This window comes from Erythrolamprus reginae, chromosome 2, assembly GCF_031021105.1.
Source record: "Erythrolamprus reginae isolate rEryReg1 chromosome 2, rEryReg1.hap1, whole genome shotgun sequence".
Lineage (NCBI taxonomy): Eukaryota > Metazoa > Chordata > Lepidosauria > Squamata > Dipsadidae > Erythrolamprus > Erythrolamprus reginae.
Window position 1 is genome coordinate 83,614,224 of NC_091951.1, and position 20,248 is coordinate 83,634,471.

Here is a 20,248-nt window from a genome sequence, read left to right on the forward strand (position 1 = left end):
CAACTCCACCTCCTCTTTTATTTGGTCTGTTTCTTTTAAGCAATTTAAATGCCTCTAGTTTTATATTCCATTTGTCAGTCTCATTTCACTAAGTTTTCGTAATGGCAACTATATCGTATCTTCCCTCATTTACTTAAATTTCTAATTCATCCTGTTTATTCCTCATACTCTGAGCATTAGTGTATAGACATTTAAGTCTATTTTGATTGATCATGTGTTTATTGTCTACATGACCTGTGTTGTGCCTGAATGCCCCTACTTTCTTGCCACCTGTTTGATTAGTGCACATGATTTGGCACTCACTATTAAATTTATTTATTTATTTATTATTATTATATGCCGCCCCGCTCCAAATTTACAGCAGGGCTGATAAACTTACCCACACACATATCTATGTTGCATGCACTATTAACAATATTAATTAAAGATTGCTGGGGACAGAAATGACACACATCACATGATAGAAGGAAAACCCAAACGTTTTTATCAACAGAAAAACAGAAACAGCTCCCTTTTTAAATGTCAAAGGGAGTTTCTGGTACACACAAGGCACAGGTTAAATGCAATCCAAATTCTCACCCAATAACTGGGAAATTGAGTCCAATTCTAAAGTCCAGAAAGTCCACACACAATCTTGAACAGCAAAAACCACGATCTTGACAAAACTATGAATCAGATAAACTGCCATGAGGCTAAAACAGCAGGCTGCTCTTTTATCTGTAGCACTAATTACAGCAGCCCCACCCAACCACAGGTGGCCTCATTTATCTCCTGTAATAATCCTTCAGTTGTTGTCTCCTATGCATCACTCTATGCATGCGTGGATGTGTCATAAATTCTTGTTCAGAATCCAGAGATGATAAAGATGATTGATCTCCTCCTGGGCTGTCTGTCAAACTCCCCTCTTCCAAGTCACCCCCACCTTCTTCTTCTTCCGAGGAAACTTCACTACCTGACTCTGTCGGCAATAAAACAGGCTCATGACATGTTGATGTTTCCCCTGCATCCACCTCCACATTCCTTGGGGCAGGAGCTGGGCCAGAGCCAACCACAACAACTTTGTGTTTACGTTTCACAGCTGCCAGATCCCAGAATTGTCCATACCGCCCTCCTCCAGCAGGATTTTTGTGGTAGAGGGGGCTGATAGTGGGTCAGCTCAATAGAGTGGAATGCCTGAGTTGGGCACCTAATTTCTGTTTGCAGAACACAGATTAAAGAATCTAGATAGAAATCTGTCCAGGTAGACTAGTAATTTGTTTAGAGAGGACAGAATTCAAATTTGAAAAGAGTACTTTGAAACATAACTGCAAAACAAGTATTACACTGAACTAAGCCAGTCATTTTGAAATAAAATCACAATCAGGAGTGCACTAACCCTGAATGTATTACTATTTTTGCTTTATAGATATATGATTCTAGAAAGGCCTCAACCTTTCTCCTGGTTCTCTCACTCAGACTTCCAATTTCTAGCCAGTAACTCCAACCCCGCTTTTGTGAGTTTAAACAGCCAGTAATTCCAACCCAAGCTTCTGTGAATTTAAACTGTAATGGAGTAGGTTTTTTTCCTACCTTTCTTCTGGTTCTTTCACTCAGACTTCCAACTTCCAGCCAAAACATATACACTAGCTTCTTCACTCTTCCTGAATGATTCATAAGCTTGCAAAAATGTGCCTTCTTTTTCATCATAGAGATGGTTTCCATATTTTGCCCATAAGCCATAGTAAAAGCCACCAACCTTCATTTTAAAATTTATCTCCTCTAATATAGATTTAAAAATAAAAAATTGATAATGATGTGATCAAAATGCATATTCTAATATATGCTCTCAGAAATAGAGATGTCTTAATTTAAAAGTTACTTTCAGTGTTTTCATGTTTATTCTTCAGACACATGAAGGAAATTACTGAATTGCAGTCCCAACAGAAAAAAGAAATAGAATCTTTATACCTTCGTCTGGGAAAACCACTACCACCCAATGTCGGATTTCTTCATTCTGCTCCACCAAGTGGCCGCCGAAGAAGAACAAGCAAGCACAAATTAAAAACTGGGAAATTGCTAAACCCCGTTGTCCAGCAGCTCAAAACATCAAGTACAAGTATGTTCGCAAGTAACATTTTCCATTTAACATATATCCAGTGAAACTTTCAAATTGTTCTATTATTTTCTTAGGATTCTTGTTTTTGTTTTTTGCGGTTGCATTGTTCAATCAAAGGAAAAGGGGTAAAGATCTGTAGGATGGCTTTATTTGTCCTTAGCTTTCGTGGGGATGTGAATTAAATTACGTTGAACCATTAAACACAACTTAGAAAACCACATTAAACCTTTAGCATAGGTTCCTTTCATTTTTATTTTCTATGATTATGTCACATTTATTTACATTGTCCAAACCCCACACAATAGGGCGATTCTTGAGTTTGGTGCATTTTTTTTGCAGTATGAAAACTTTTCATTCTCTATACCTGCATGGATTTTGGTCAATTAAGAAATCTTAAGAATTTTTGAAGTTTTCTTCAGTTAATGTTTCTGGTTCTTTTATTGCTTTCAAGCTTAATGGTTTTTGCATACATCCTGTTTAGGCAATATATCAGAGCATAAAGACCCTTTGGCTAAGGGAAGCAGTATAACTCAAACAGACTCTACTGAACCAACAGGACTGACTGTGTCCACATCAGCCATACTTGAGAGCTCAGTTCAGACTCAGCAACCTTGCTCTCTCAAGGCTTCATTATCCTCTGACATTTGCTCTGGAGTAGCTTCTGAAGGAGGTGATGTCCGTGGAAATTCTGGCCAAGGTGATTTTATATCTTCAGAGTCATCTTTTACTCTATGTTAAAACAGTCATTTTTCCACAGGAGAATGAAATATGTGTTAAAGTGAGAAAATAGCCTTCCTTTTTAACTTGATATACCGATTAGATTTTTAAACCACCTTCCATTCAGGACCTCATGGTGGTTTATATAGCACTCCATGGTCTGTTTTTTTCCTCGCAACAGCAATCTGTGAAGTAGGTTTAGCTACCGATAATGTTCAGCCCAGCCTCACCAAAAAAACATCTGCTCAGCATATTGATTCAAAGCCTGTAGAAATGATGCTAATTGTGATTCAATTAGAAAAGTTGCTGATGTAAATCTAATAGCAATTTCACTGACCGTGCAAGGGTTAAGTGTCTAACTTGCTGGTGTTCATTTTGAAAATGAGCCATGAGAGGGAAATCAGTAGAGAACAAATACAAAATGCAGTTAATGTTAAGGAAGAACCAATAGAGCGTAGAGCACTTAAAAAGAAAAAGATCAGTAAAATTGTCCATTGTAGATTGAAATTATTTGCAAACCGGGGAGTTGACTCCTTTTTAATCTTGCTTCATATTCTTTGGTTCCTGCATATTCCTGCAGATGCAGAATTTTTCGGATTAAACTGTATTACTGGCCTGCAAAAATGTAATCCAGAAATGATTACTCTTTAAGCGCATGGCATAAATTTTGGCTTCTTTAGAAAGTCTGCTACATAGTAGTAGCACTGTTACCTCTCATGGCATAGCTTCATCGTGGTAGCAGTAGAGTCCTTACACAGCTGCAATGTGTTGGGATGATTATAAATGGTCGCCTCTGGTTTTGCATGATTTGCCCAACTAATCCTATGAAGTATCTATTTTCTTCTGCTGTTGTTTTCACACCCTTTTGCTTATAGCCAATGAATTTACTCCTCTGGAGCAAGGTTAAAATGGAGGTGTGGATGATTAACTAACAAAGCTGTTATGACTGATGGTGACATCTAATCACAGCTATTTGTACTTTATAAGTGTCTTTGTTTTCTTCCCTTTATATTCATTTGCAGGCTGGACGGTTTTCCACCAAACGTCTGAGAGAGTGACCTATAAATCTAGTAGCAAACCTCGTACCAGATTCCTCAGTGGACCTGTGTCTTTGTCCATCTGTTTGTATTTGTTCTTTTGTATTTTATCACAGCCCATCTTTCTTTTGCCATCCTTTTCAAAACTCATTTTCATCCATTTATCTAATATGCTTGGCAGGAAGCCCCTTCTTGTAGACAATCACTCCCCCCTTCCTTTTTTTAAAGTAATCATCCTAATTTAATTTATTTTGTTTCGTATGGAAAGCTTTTGAACACTGCTTTTGGCTCATGCCTGGGTATCAAAAGCATGTGTGGAAGATCTCATCAATTTATTCTATAGTCTTATGGTAAATTCTTATCTTGGACGTATCTTTATGTGATTTTGCGTTGGAGTAATTTTTAATTTGCAATGTGACAGTTATAAATGTCTGCTGTCCTGATTCCGGTGATACCAAATCGAAACCCAGGCTTCTGTAGACGAATGGTCTCTTTCACACATGCTTGGACTATGAAGACATGCATGTAGCAAGCTGATACAATTCTAGAAGGTCACTGAAGGGTAGAACGTCTGCACAAGGGCTGTATTCAAACAATATACAGTACTGTTTATATCCACTTTGTTGTTGTTGTTGTTATTATGTTATTTCTCCTGTCCCTTGCATGTAGAAATGCTGAGAAATGCTCCTGCTAGCTCTTTAACACCATCTTTTCTAGGCAGCATTTCCCCCCCTACATTGTGTACTTTTGGGTTACTTTAAATGAATTTTCTTAAATGTGATTGTTTGATTATCACAAAGCACAATATGGCTTTTATTCAACATTTATCTAGCTGGAGCACTTTACTCAGTTAATTTTTTTTTATTATGACCTTATGTGACCTCAGAGATGAAGTCAACAAGCAGTTCATCAAAGCACAGAATAAATTATAAAATCCCTAATGCCACTCTCAGAATAGTCTATTGATATCATGTCCAGATGCAACTAAAGCTAGACTGTTCTTGATTGTATGATTATACGAATTGGCTATTCAACCAGTTGTCACAAATATTTATTTTTAAGTTTGTTTTTGTAAACAAATGCTCATTATAAGGCAAAATACGATATTTTGGTACAATAAGGCTATATTGTACTAACAAGAAAAATCTAGGCCATAGTTACAAGTAAGAGAAAATAGTGCCAATATATAGAGATATTTATATTTAGTTAACATTCAGTATTCATTTTCATCAAACTTTTGTCATTGGAACTATACATCTCTATCATTATTACAAGGGTACAAATCAAAGGCACAAAGTTACTTAAAATTCATATTTCTTGCTCTCCATTTTCAATAAAATAATGTCAACATTTTTAGACTCAACAATGAAAAGGCTTTTAAGTATTCGTAAACATCTTTGTATATTAAAACCATAATATTAAAATTCAGTTATAATTTGAAGATAAAGAAATCTAATATTTTGGATTATTTGGCATATAAAACTTATTTGGTAGTTCTGTGTGGTACACCATGCATGATATGTATGCAGAAGATCCAAGTTCAGTGTCTGGCAATTGCAAGAACTGGAAAAGTTCTTCCCAAGAACCTGAGGCAATTAGTGTTACTTGCTATTAAAAGTTGTGGGTATTTTTTTACCATTTATCATACTGGTTTACAGGAGCCAATGAGCTGACTCAGTATAAGGCTCTTTCCAGTATAAGTATGTTCAGAATGATACATTTAGTGGCTGGAGGCACCCAGATGCGTGGACAAAGCCCAAGGCACCCTTTTTCCTATGACTAGGATGTGTGTCTCTGTTGTTAATCAAACTCACAGTTATGTGGAGAGACAAAACAAAAATTGCAATCTCAAGTAAAAAGGTAGAGATCCTTCAAGGATGGGAGAACACAAGCCCTTTATGGCTAGGACCAAGTCAAAAGAGTGGGAGGTGATGGTACAGAGGTGTTTTTATACCTGTGACTTGATCCTGATTGGCTAAAGGGCGGTGTTTTCCCATTCTTGGAGGATAGCTCCACCCACTATGCAGCCAAGCTCTACAGACCAATTATTAATGTTATGGTCCCAATGTTAATTGCATTGAATTTGTAGATCAATATGGTCAAAGGTTGATGAGGAATTGTTCTACAGGTAGTCCTCAGCTTACCACAATTCATTTAGTGACCGTTAGAAATTATAACAGCACTGAAAAAAGTGATTAATGACCATTTTTCACACTTCTGACCAGTGCAGCATCCTCATGGCCATGTGATCAAGATTCAGATGCTTGGCAATCAACTCATAATTATGACAATTGTAGTCTCCTAGAGTCATGTGACTAACTTTTGCAACCTTCTGATGAACAAAGTCAATGGGAAGCCAGATTTACTTAACAGCCATGTTACTAGTGTAACAACTATGGAAAGAAAGATTGTAAAATGGGACAAAAATCACTTTAAATCTGTCTCACTTAACAACAGACATTTTGGCCTCAATTGTGGTCATAAGTTGAGGACTACATGTATTCTGTTCCTCTTGTAAGTATTCATTCTAATTCTTAGTAAGTATCACACATATTATAGGAAAATGCTCAAAGGTTAGCTTTTATCCCTAAACTGTGAAATTATTAATTGCTTTTGTGGTACAAAATGAGTCATTGAATTTTATTGGGATGAGATGCCAATTGACTTCTGGTGAACCATCGAAGTCATAACAATGTTATCTTATACTTTATGGGCACATGTAGAGGGAATATAATTCTATAGGTTACTTTAAAAAGTTGAAACCAAAGTTACACATTAGAAATTAAAAAAAAAATCTCTTATAATCTGTAAAAATATTTCTAGAAAAAAATAATGTATAGTAGTTTGAGTAGAATCTGTTCTCTTTTTTAAAAAAAGTATTTAAAATAGCACATAATGCTTGAAAATATTGATTATAATTATAACTTAAAACCTAATTATATAAGCATCTTGCCTATATGTTCTCTTAAAACTAAATTGTTGTACAGAACTAACTTTAAAGACAGTGCAAAGTACAAATATAACAGGTTATGTTGATGGTTATTTATTTAATCAATAAGATGGTTAAAGATTTACTGTCTTGTATATAAACAAAAATGCATTTGCATATGCTTACCGCAAGGAAATTGTCAGAAGAAGCCACCGAAAAATTAATATGTTAAATTTAGGCATGGTCTCATCATTTACTTTGACCCTCTCTGTAAAAGAGTCTAAGCTAAAAAAAATTAAAAAAAATATTTATGGGAGGAAGAAAGGAAGGAAGGAATAGATATATATCAACTGATCTTTTGAGACATTTATTACGAAGAGAAAGGAATTATATCTAATCATATATATCCATTATAGAATGCTGTTCTTTATCACATTTTGATTTCCACATGAAGTACTGTATAATAACTAATGTAAACAATTATTTCTTTTGGAGCTAGGTCCAATTTATGTGTCATATCAGCAGACATCAATTAATCTATAGTCAGATTTTATTGTTCTGGCACTAAAATAAGTGTCTTATTAATAGGCACAAACATGGAGTCTGCTATTCCTAAATGATTGAGGGTTACCAATAGGTAGATTGAATGTAAACAATGTAACAAGAGCCAGCAGCATCTACTGTAAAAGACTATGCCAAAATGACAAAACAGCTGATACACACTTGCATCCTGACATTTTAGTATCTAGGTCACAGCATTTGTGTGATGAGATCATGATGAAGGTCTCTCCTTTGGCTAACATTAGAATAAAAGATTCAGCATAAGACTTAGTGACGTAAAATGTAGTTTTCTTTCTGTTTGAAAGATTGTCATGTGTAACACTCAAGCTGATCAACACCATTTGGGTAGATAAGTATAGACGTAAACATACAAATACATGCATTGCTATCAAAGTTTAGAATGATTTGGGTTGTATTTACATGCAAAGATGGGTAATCTTTTTACCATATCAGAAACCACTTGATTAATGACGGTGCATAGCAGTACCAACATACACCTAATAATGAATAACCCCCATGACACCATCGCAATATTACAAAGGCAAAAAAGGTAGGTTAGATAAATAGAACAGAAAAAGAAAAAATTAAACCAGCTAAAGCTAGACCAATTAATAACCTTCCTGCTGACTGTCTGTCAGAATAAATAGATCTCCTTATTTTGTCTTTTCAGCTGCTGTTAACACAGCATTGGTTTCAACTGAATATTCTTAACCAAGCAGTAGGGTTTTTCTACCCAGCTCATCAAATAAATAACAAAGAATGATAGGAAATGCTATCTCCTATACAATAGAGCTGTAAGCATCCAGATGCAGTTTGATGATAAGATCAAGATGAAGCAATTCATTGTCTTGCATTTCAATATATACTTTCAATTTGATGTGCCTTAGTTCTACAGAACTGGGTTTAAAACCTGAAATAGGAAGTTCTTGCTGCCAATCTATTATTTTTATCATTAACTGAGAGAAATCAGAGGTAATCCATTACAGTGCATACAGAATAGGCACTGATTTAGAAACAACATTTATTAGAAATATGACTTTATGTAATGAAAATTCTAGGATCCAATTAAAATTTCTGCAATGTTTTATTTTTCCTATCAGTAAATTTCTATAGGTTTTGAGCAGCCCCTTTATTTCTCCTTTTACACTGAACTGCTGACTTTCTGTCTGTTCCTTCTTACATAATGGTTATTTTTTATTGTTTAAATGCAGAAGATTGTCCATCAGACTCTTTTATTTTTCCCTTTTTAGTCTTACCTAACTCTATATATCTTGTATCATTTACCTTGTAGGGTCCACCCTGAAACGACTATGTCTAGGCAAAGATCACAGTAGTAGTAACTATCCCTCTCTCTTTTATTTTTGGCTTTTTGGTATTCAGTTTTGAGCATGGGCTGCTTTGTATAAATATAATCTAGTGGTTTATTCAACAGCAGACTGCATTGATGATGGCATTTAAATTATGCTTCAGATAAATTAAACATAGCTTTGCATGTCCGTGCTGTTTTTGGATGCATGCCTGTTGCAATATCATCATAATTTCAGTATGTACATGTGTATTTTAATGAAATAAAGCTGAGTCATATGCTTGCTAATTAACTCGGCTTCCTTATAATGCTCTTTTGTGGCCGGCTGACTAATACAGTTTAATAGTTCCTCTCCTATCTTGAAATGCTTGAAGTACTGAACAGTGGCTGTAGTATAAATTGAGGGGAGCACTTTCACTGTTCTATTTTTCAATGAGCATAAGAATTCACATTAGTTCAATGCACGAGAAGATTTAAAGGCATAAGGTTTTATGTAAACTTTTTAACTTATGTAAGTTAAAAATACTAATAATGTTGCTTGTGTTATCTGCAAATTCATAATGTAGAAATAGTCATTTAGTATGTTAGTTCATTGTATGTAATACCGTTTCAATACAAACTTTTCTGCTTCAAATTTTGGTCATTTTGAAATTAGGATACAAGTTTTGAGCTAATTGGGGGAAAATTATTTTAGTCCCATTGGTCAATTGTCCCAAGCTGTTTTATTTCACTTTGCTACTTGCTTGGTTTTAATGTGGCATATTTGAATAATGATTTCAATAACAGTTGTCCCAGTTTCATGATATAAATAAATGTCTTTATAATCAGATTGAATATATTTAGTTGCCATGTTTGTAATCTTTCAAATTATTACCACTTGTGTCATTCATTACCACCATCTTGAAGGTAATTTTTTTTTAAGAAGGAAAAGATTAGTAAACTATTTAAACTGCATTTCAGTTCAGAAACTGTGTAAGGAGAATTCTGCAGAAATATAAAAATGTTATTGGCTGCAAAGATACTTTTTTAAGCCTGTTTGTTTGTTTGTTTGTTTGTTTGTTTGTTTAACTTCTATGCCGCCCAATCCCGAAGAACTCAGGGTGGTTTACAAAATAATATAATAAATACAAAAAGATACAAGCAATAAAAAGAAGTCGAATATAATATCTAAAACTAAACCCCATAATAAAACCCATTTGTATAAAAAAAAAACAGTCATAATCATATGCATACACACCATTCATACAGTTTGGCCACAATAGATGTACAATTCTTGACTAAAAATAAAGAAACAGGCTTTTGTGAGGAAATAAGATATAATTTATCCTAGCTAAAATAAAATTGTAAATAACAAAACTAAAATTCCTCTGGACACATATTTAAACATGTGTTTACACTACTGAAAGGCCATTTTTGAAGCAAAAAAAAATTCTTCAGAAGAAGCAGGTTATTGATTAAACATATAGTAATTTCATAAATACCATGAATTGTAATAAATATACTCAAAAGGAAATACATGGGTGTTTTTATATACATACAATTGATTCTTACCTTTCCATAATGTCTTAGGATCTTCAGCAAACAGCCTTGTAGCCTATCCAGATCCTCTACCACAAACAACAATACAGGTTCAGGTACAAGCCAACAACAGTAACAACAAGAAAGGGACTTTCACAGATGATCTCCACAAATTGGTGGATCAATGGACAAGCAAAACCATGGGAGCTGTGCAAGTAAAGCCATCCTTGAACCAACTTAAACAGAATCAAAAGCGACAAGACATGGAGCCCAAGGCTAATTCCACGCAGACACAGAATGAGACCTGTGGAGTAAGTGGCACCCCTTGAAGAGCATTACATTTTACTTTGGGTCTGAAAACCATTGCAAAACTGATGTTTGGAGGAGGACATAAGCTTTTTAAAAAGAGCATATTCCATATACAATCCATTTCAATTCATTGATTTTTTTTATCAACTTGGACTCGAGCTTCACAGTATATGTATGGTTCAGTATATAACTTTTTGCAAATTGAAAATTGTGGAAATAGTTTATACACAGCAATACATTCACTGGTAATCAAATATTATTTCTTAAATAATTTCAAACAACATCAATGAATTTTATTTTGTGTATTTTTCCTAAAAATATCATAAATTTCCATATAGTTGGTATATTGGCAGCAGCTAGTGGGTTTTGTAAGTGACTGTGCCAGTAGTCCAACATTAGAACAGAGTAGTGACAATTGTCAATATGATCCTACATAAATCTATTTAAATGATGTACGGTAAGTCCCTTTTAGTTCACTGACTTGAATTTTTATTTTGAATAATGAATACCTATCAAGCCTGATTGAATACAGCAGGGACTGTAAAATGCTTCAGATTTCATTGTAAAGGATCACTTTGAGTTGAATAAATGCATAACATCTCATATAAAGAAATATATTTAAATATACCAGAGTGGCTTAAAGAAAAAGATGGATATAATGAATTCACCACACTTTCCATTATCCATTTTCAGTGCTTTAGCTTATCATCTTCAACTTTATGAATTCCTGAATTCATGTGAAATGTACATATATGCAAAACTAGAGCTATAATAGTCTGGCTTGAACCAATTATCATCCCCCCTTCCTTTCTTTCCCACCTATAGAATTCAAACACAGTTATTAGAAGCAAGGCTGCTCCAATACTTTTTGAAGCTTGGTGGTATTTGAAATCAAATATAAATTAGGTCCATTTAGTATATAAGAACAGGACAAGCCCAATGGCAGCATTGTAAACATCTAGACTGAATAAATAAAGTGCCAGGGCCATTGAATCAGGGAAGTGTACTAATTTATTTATTTATTTATTTGTATTTATGCAGAAATTTGTATATTTTCTGTTCCATAGAGGAGAAGCATGACAGAGAGAAGATTCTTAATATATTTGAAAAGAAGGAGAAACATTTAATGAGTGTTGTTTATCAAGTATCAAGGGGTTTGCTTAAACTACCTTCCTAGAATTTATTCTTTAGACTTAAGACTCCTTTGGCAGATTATTGTTGCGTTTGTTTTTTTTACTACCACAGAATCTAAAAAGCAGTAAACAATATTTTCTGTTAAATTATAACAAGAGAAAACAATGGCACTAGAAAGACAGGGATGTATTCATGTTAATTCATGAGAAGCTAGGTGCCTTTCACTAAAACAATTAAGTTCATAGAAAACAAGTATACTTAAACTTTTATTTAAATCATCATTTTAATTAAACGTTTTATTTGCAGAGTAATGACTTCACGGGCTTCTTATATTTCATATTAAAAGATATACTGTAGGTTGTACTGTGGATAGAAAGTAGGAAAAGGATTGAGCCAAATGGAGAGGTCTGCCTTAGCAACAATAAAAGTTCCCAGAATATATATATATATATATATATACGTATATTTTCTATTTGGTTACTGAAAATAGTTATATGCATATAATGGATGATGCTCTTTTTAAACACTACACAGCTTTCATTTCAAAAAACAAAATGTACATGTGATGACATTGTTTTGTTACAACTCTGAAGCACCAATACATTCACCTGGGAGATTAGTCAGTACAAAAACACTATAATAACACAAAGGTTCTTAAAGTTGTAAAACCCACTAAGAACCCACAGTTTTCTATATGATTTTTTTTTTATTCCCTTGTCAATCAACTAATTAAATAAAAGAAGTAGGCTTGCAATTCCCAAGCCTGGACCTAACCGAGAGTCTCCCTTCAGCAACCATACTTGCAATAGTACCGGCCGTCACATCTTACTCCCCTGATATAGTCAGGATTTTGATAAAGTGGTGCCAAGCATTTCCAAAGAATGTCTGTGTATTCTACTTAGATCTAAGAAAAGGAAAAAGCTGAAAAGTACTGTACCAGAGGAAGACAGAATTTTTATTACCGAGTTTTGTACATTCTTACAATATATATGTATACATAATTGCTGTGCAAGCAAATCTAATCACAAAATTGGACTGCATGCTGTTTCAATGCAAATGTACTATTTTTTTCCTTATCATACACTATAAATACTGCATATGTTATTTTTATTCAACAAATGACTCTGTTCCTTTTAGCATTATCCTTTTCTCTTAAAAAAAACACACCTTTGTATATTTTACCTGAAAAAGCCGGTGACTCTTGGATCAGTTTCATAAAATCTTGCAAGAATTCTCTTGTCCTGTTTTATTTGATATCCAAAACAGTATAAGCAGTATAGCCCACACTTCCTCCACGATCCCTGACCCTGTGCCTAACCAAAATTTATTTTTCTTTGCCAGAACTCTTACAATAAAGGACATAATCTCTCAACCTGGTTGAAAAGCACGATCATCAACCAACAGAGATATGTTCTTTTGTTTTTTGACATCTGTCATACACAAAAGGGGCTACTATAGCTCACTATTCTTGGAATCTAATGGAATATGTGTAGAATATAACTCATACTAGCTCATACGGGACCTTTCATTAATATCACTTAACCTGATAAGTAATACCTGTTGAAACAAAAAGTAAGAAAATAGCATTTTGAGCTGCTGGAGGCAATTTCCTTGATTGATGGATGGATAAATGTAAACAAAATATAACTAAATATGATGAATTGTGCGTGTGCACTTACAAGCATGAGTGCAGCTAGTCGGATAAGATACAGACTTCCATGTGACTGAAAGATGAAGGAAAAAATGGATTTACAGGTACCGATAGTCCACACATAAGAACCATGGGACCAGCAACTCAATTGCTAAATGATAAGGTAGAAAGTGAGAAGTCATATGACTACATAGGTTTACGATATCAATTCTGGCGGCAGTCATCAAGTGACTCCTAAGTGACTTAATGACTCACATTAAGTGATTCGTTAAGAGCAATGTCACATGACCATGACTTGTGACTTCCTGTTGGTTTCTTTATTGTTTTTGCTTGTTGGAAGCCAACGGTGAAGATTGCAAATGGCAATCATGACCTTGAGTCATACATTGTCATACATGTATACTGGTTGCCAAGTACCTGAATTGCAATGGGATGCTGCAATGCCCATAGCTTTGGGGACCAATCATAAATTTCTTTGTTTATTGCTGTTTTAACTTTGATGAACACATGGTCAGTAATTGGGGACTATCTACTATCTCAGGAGTAAAATAATATTTGAGTAGCATTTTGAATGGGAGCATAGTGTTGAAAATGAGCAAAACAAAGCAAGCAGTTCAAGATTCTAAAGTTTTCCTTTATGACTGATAAAAAGCCACATTCTTCAAACATAACTGGTTGTCTCAGATACAGATTAATATCCCATTCACAAATTGACATTTTGTCACGAACATTGCAGTGCTGTAATGTATCTGCACATTAACCACATGAAAAAACCCGCATAGATAATTAGAAACATAGAAGACTGACGGCAGAAAAAGACCTCATGATCCATCTAGTCTGCCCTTATACTATTTTTTTGTATTTTATCTTAGGATGGATATATGTTTATCCCAGGCATGTTTAAATTCAGTTACTGTGGATTTACCAACCACGTCTGCTGGAAGTTGTTCCAAGGATCTACTACTCTTTCAGTAAAATAATATTTTCTCATGTTGCTTTTGATCTTTCCCCCAACTAACTTCAGATTGTGTTCCCTTGTTCTTGTGTTCACTTTCCTATTAAAAACACTTCCCTCCTGGACCTTATTTAACCCTTTAACATATTTAAATGTTTCAATCATGTCCCCCCTTTTCCTTCTGTCCTCCAGACTATACAGATTGAGTTCATTAAGTCTTTGCTGATACGTTTTATGCTTAAGACCTTCCACCATCCTTGGACCTGTTCAATTTTGTCAATATCTTTTTGTAGGTTAGGTCTCGAGAACTGAACACAGTATTCCAAATGTATACAGTAATTACATTATATAGATACTGTAAATACATATATGAATACAAAAGTCCATATTCAACACCTTTGCAAACCACAGGCCCTGACCACTGACAGTGACTACAGAATGTAAGCCAGACATAATTAAGAACGTTCGTGGTCAATTGATTTCTACAAAACTTGAACACCACTGGTAGCACAATTCTGGTTACTTTACCTCAGGAATAAATAGTTTGAAAAATAAAGTTCATACATATGGAGATTCCAGCCTTTTTATAGCATTGTCTTCCTGCATTTGAAAGAAGAATCGTGGTCAATATAAAATCTGGCTACCAAGATCTATATGCATAAACAAAAAATGAAACTCAGCACTATAAAGGCCTTAATTCTTTAATTTTTATTTTTTGTACCTGGTTTTCTAGCTCAAGGAGGCAACAATAAAAAGTAATGCAAAATGTTGGAAAATAATGCAAATGTTGGGAAAATAACTGCAAAATGTTGGAAAAATTGTGACATTTTCAATTAAAGTTAACCCAAATTGAACACTTTGAAGAATTGGAAGTGATCTTGGATGACTTTTCTTCCAACCTTTTCCCAATAATCAACTCCTTTGCCATCCCTAACAGCTGGCCATCCAGCCTCTCTATAAACACCTGCCCTGAAAGAGTTTATAAATATTTTTCCTGATATCCAATCAAAATCGACTTCCTTATCATTTAAACTCTTTGTTCTTGTTCTGACTCAGGGGGGAAAAACCTTCTAATCGGTTCTATCCCATTTCTTCCGCAAGAATTCCCCAGCTGCAATTCTTGAGACCCTAAGCCAATAAATGTAAACACTTTCTTTCTTTCAGTTATTCAGGTAGCTGTATTTTATTTTTCTTGTCCTTAAATATTCTTCCTTTGCAATCCAGTTAAATATCTTGATCTCTCATGCCTTTTTAACTTTCTTGCTTTCTTTTTTATCTCTTCCATTTCCTCAGGCTTCTGTTACAAAGGCCTATCTACTTTCTTATGCTCTCAAGAGCTTTTCAGCATTTTCTCTCTTTTTTAAAAAAAACCCAGATGTTTCTCTGATTTGGCTAATGCCTTGCAAAATACTGCTTAGCCACTATGTAGTTTAGTCTGTAATATTTATCTGTAATATTTTAAGTTTCTCTTTTATTTTCCATATCTGATTAAGACTCTTATGTTTGGTAATTCCATTGTTGTGGATATTAATCATTGATATTGTACAGTAGTACTTCATGTGGCTTTTTCGTTTATTCAGCTGCTTTATGGAATTGGAAATGTTGGTGGAATTTAATTGGCATTAATCTGCATTTAAAAACCATGAGTGAAAATGGGAAAACAGTAATTTCCCTTCCTCCTATGATGTAATGTGTTCTTAACATGGAGAATCAATCAAATCAGCATGGGTGGTGTGCAAATGAGGAATAGTGGCTGGAAATAATCAAAACCCAATTTTTTGTTTCATGGTAACCATGGAAAGCCACCTCCAATGAAAAGCCACTACAGTGTACTGTGTCATATAAAAATGTGACTGTCCTAATGGATGATGTCATAAAGAATGAAGCTTGAAGGCAACAAATCTCTCAATATTTCTTCTTATTCTGGAGGATTTTTTTCTTCCCAGTATCATAAATCGGTTAGCTCTGAATTTTTTGGAATAAGTCTTTGCAAATCAATCAACAAACAAGGACATTCTGAAAAACAATCAAATGAGGTTTCTTGTAATGTTCATATACAATAACCACATATCATCAAGAATGTGTCAGAGATACATGATGGATGATCACAGTTACATCTTACTCCACTATTGTGAAAGTATTTATTTATACATGAGGTCCTTCCTTACTAACCACTTGTGTAGATACTATGTCAATCGCAGTATCTCCATGGTCATGTGATTGCGGTTTGCATCTTTCTTTGCCAGCTTCCTACAAGCAAAGTTAATAAGAAGCTGATTGAAAATTGCAAATGACAACTACATGACAGCAAACTAATGGCATTGTGGTATTTGCCTAATAATGGTAACTGAAACTGCCAGAATTTTCATGGCTTAGCAGCTCAACACATGAAAAACTTTATAACTTGCTTAGTGATGGAAATTCCAGTCTCAATTATTGTTGTTAAGAGAGGATTACCTGTATAGTAATAAGCTCTTTTGAAAAGAATTTTTTTTACAGATTGAGGCTAATTAACTAAGACTAGACTGCAAGAGTTTTAAGTAATGTAAACAGTTGAAGTTTATATATCTAATGGGCATCAAGGTTGGGGAAAGATTCATAGAACCAATTGTGGTGGCACATCTGCCTCAATGAAGTATCATAGCCAAATCCACTCTGCAAACAAGTTTATCTGTCATTGAACAGCTTTTCCAAATATGTTACAAGGCCATAATAGCAAATATAATGAAATAGCAGTTATTTTCAGAAGTTCTGACTCTGTTCAGGCACCCCTGTTTTTATACTTTGCTGCAACACAAGGATATGATTTCTATACATATTGTTATTCTGCAATGTTGAATATTCTATCATTAATATTCCTCAAATAAGAGCTGTTGGTATTTTCCTTTATTAAACAATTGAAAGGGAAAAAGAGCACATTATTTGCAGATTTAATTTACTTCTTCAACTTAACGTTAGTCAGAAACATACAAATTTTATTTTCCAAAACCTCTACCTGGATAGTGGACCATTCTCAAAAAAGCAAAAGTTGGTCATGGAGCTATAAATTATTTCTCTTTGTTCTGCTTGCAAGACTTCATATCTTGGATTGAGACAGTTATATTAGAAATGTGCTTTCTTTCTTAGCAACAATAAAATCCATTCTTTTCTTGAGAAATTTATCTTTATTCACAGTATTAAAAACATGCAGTATTTTAGAAGGAAGATGTAGAAGTAATCTCAGGCTACTAGCCATTTAACTTAGTTGATTCCTCGATAAGATCAACAAGCCAAATTCCCTGTGGAAAATTAGTGATGTGAAATACTAAGTTAAATGGCTACTAGCCTGAGAATACTTCTACAGGATACAGTAGGATCTACAGGTCCTGCTGTCCTACAAGTCGATCCTACTCGACTTACAACCATTTGTTTAGTGGTCATTCAAAGTTACAACAACACTGAAAAAAGTAATTCAGGACTGTTTTTCATATTTACAACCATTGCCGGAGGTGGGCTGTTAAGGTGGAACTGTGACGTGTGCTCACCCCCATGGCTCTGCTAGCACTCAGAGCCACGGGGGTGAGCACATGTCACCGTTCCACCTTAACAGCCCACCTCTGACCATTGCAGCATCTCCATGGTCACGTGATCAAAATCCAGGGACTTGGCAACTGATATGTATATAGTTGCCCTGTGCCAGACATCATCTGATCACCATTTATAATCTTCCCAGCAGGCTTTTAATAAGCAAAGTCAATGGAGACAGCCAGATTCACTTAAAGACCATACAATTCACTGAGCAACTATGGCAAACAACAACAACAACCAAACAACCTCTTTGCTTAGCAATGGAAATTTTGAACTCAGTTGTAGTCTTAAGTTGAGGACTACCTGTATTTCTAGAAAATATGCCAAAAATGAATGACACCTTTACATGTTTTGCTTTTTATCTCTATACTTGGGTACTTTTTCTGTTTTAAGAATGGTCAGGCCCTGGGTGTAATTATCAATCCGATTCCATATTTACAGACCCTGGGATTTGCCTCAAAGAAAGATTGTTGAAGGGTAGGTGTTAACTTAGTAGAATCACTGTCAAAAGTTGTAAATCATTTATGAAATTAAAACCTGTTACCCAGATCCAGGGAGAACCAAGCAATCCTTTGGTCTATATTTAACCTTATAATTCTCAAAATGTCAGCTGTTCTCAGGGATCTAACATTTCTTTCATCTAGTTTAGCTGTGCCTGGATATGAAACTGAAGAATTCTGTGGTCTATATTGAAATGTGGTAGAAACACACCTGGGGGAGAGACTTTACAATTATTGCAGAGTTACTTAACAGTGACTCTGGAAAAGCAGGGAAAGGGTTAACTACTTACTACAGTTTTGTTGCTTTGGAAACATGCTTCGCATTTTATAATATTTTATAGATGGCTAGTTTTCCAAATTTAGCCCGCTCTTTAAAATATGCATAGACAAAAAGTTCTCCAGCTAGTATCAGTTGCTGCTGGAGAAATAAACCATAGTTGATGTTGCTTTAAGGGAAGCAGTAATTTGTCACATTGATTTGTTATCCCTTCCTGCAGGGAGACATGATGATTATTGGGGGGATGAGGGAGGAAATCCTGCTGTGCTTAAAAATGCATTGTATTCAGCTAGAACTCCCCTGGTGTTTATATTGGTAACATGAGACGGGTTAGAGCCCCACCGTGAGAAGGAGTTGTATGTTGATTCCCGCATTGGTCACAGGAGGGAGCATGTCCAGCAGGCACCCTTCAAACAGGGCGAAAGAGATGGGTTAATAATGATAATTTCTATGAACTGCTCTGTAAAAGAGGAAACGGGAATTACAGCTACACTTTCTTGTGTTTGCTTTTGTAGGTTAATGCAGCAAGAACAGAAATGGTGAAAAAGTGTGTTGTTCCAGTGACTTGTCCACTGTCAGCTGCATTAACTTCTGGAGTTCCACCATCCCAGCCAGGGCCTATGCCAGGTACTCTCCTAACTGGCCCAGTCAAACCTTATGTGATGCCTCTTGGTCAGTATGGAGGAGTTCTCCCTACGACCTTCTTTGGAATGCCCTGGTCGGGCCCAACTACCCAGCTGGGGATGAGAGGAGGCCAGAGCATTGCACAGTTTCCAGCTCTTGGCCCCAATAGCTTCCAGTTGTTTCCGGTGCCCCTGCAGAGGCCCTAATTTGGAATGACCTCAGTAGCTGATTTCCAAATGGCAACCGCCCAGTGCTTAGCTCGTAGGCAATCTGATTCTCCCTGCTGGCCCCCATTCAGGCTCACTAGTTCATTAGCCATGCCCCCCTCAGGCCGGCCCGGTGGAATGCTTTCCAGCCAATCTGTGTGCTCTTCGGCAATCCTTCCTTCTCCTTCCTTGCCGAAGATGGTTGAGTTTCTTCTCTGGTGTTTGAAACAGCTACATTCAACACTAACCTACTTGAATGAATGTGTAGGAGAACAGTACTGATCTTAACAGGAGTATAGTGCCTTGAATTCAAGCTTTTCAGTTCAAACTGGGAAGGTTAAAATAATCACAACAATAACTGAAAGGTGTTCTTTATTTACAAACTGCTTGGGAAAGCTTAACTTTTTTTTTAATTTGCAAAAATACAAAGGTATAAATTTAATGGGGACAGTTTACATCTGAAATTCTTGACCAGTTTTATTTTCTCCTGTTAAAATGCTTTTAATTTAACCAGCAATTAAATGGTATGTTTGGTAGTTTAAATCTTTAACCCCCCCTCTCTGACTGGCGCTACGGCCCTTTGGGTAAAGCGTAATGAAACGGATCGCTTTGTTGTTACTGAAGGAACCTGAATATAAGTTGTATCTCTTTGTTTGAGGGGGGGAAATGTTACATGGTCTTTCTGGAAAAGCTGTTGCGAGTGACAACCTCTCCTTTTCTTTCAAACAGCAAATTTGGCAGGCAGATGTCCTTCCCTCTCTGATATTCAACTGTAACATTTTTTTGCCATCTTCTGAACAAGCAATTTAATTCAGTTTACATTACAAACTTTGCATGTTTCATGTGTGAAATACGCTTAGCC

General features: G+C 35.3%; 1 protein-coding gene across 1 annotated transcript in view; it reads left to right on the forward strand.

Moving 5' to 3' along the window:
• WNK2 (WNK lysine deficient protein kinase 2) overlaps window positions 1–19,386 on the forward strand; it is a 130,756-nt gene extending 111,370 nt beyond the window's left edge. Inside the window, exons 24-29 of the mRNA XM_070738533.1 lie at window positions 1,887–2,095; window positions 2,577–2,792; window positions 3,835–3,933; window positions 8,631–8,675; window positions 10,215–10,474; window positions 19,072–19,386. Of these exons, the coding sequence (XP_070594634.1) occupies window positions 1,887–2,095; window positions 2,577–2,792; window positions 3,835–3,933; window positions 8,631–8,675; window positions 10,215–10,474; window positions 19,072–19,386 (1,144 nt within the window). The remainder of the gene's footprint in view (window positions 1–1,886; window positions 2,096–2,576; window positions 2,793–3,834; window positions 3,934–8,630; window positions 8,676–10,214; window positions 10,475–19,071) is intronic.
• Window positions 19,387–20,248: the final 862 nt, after the last annotated feature.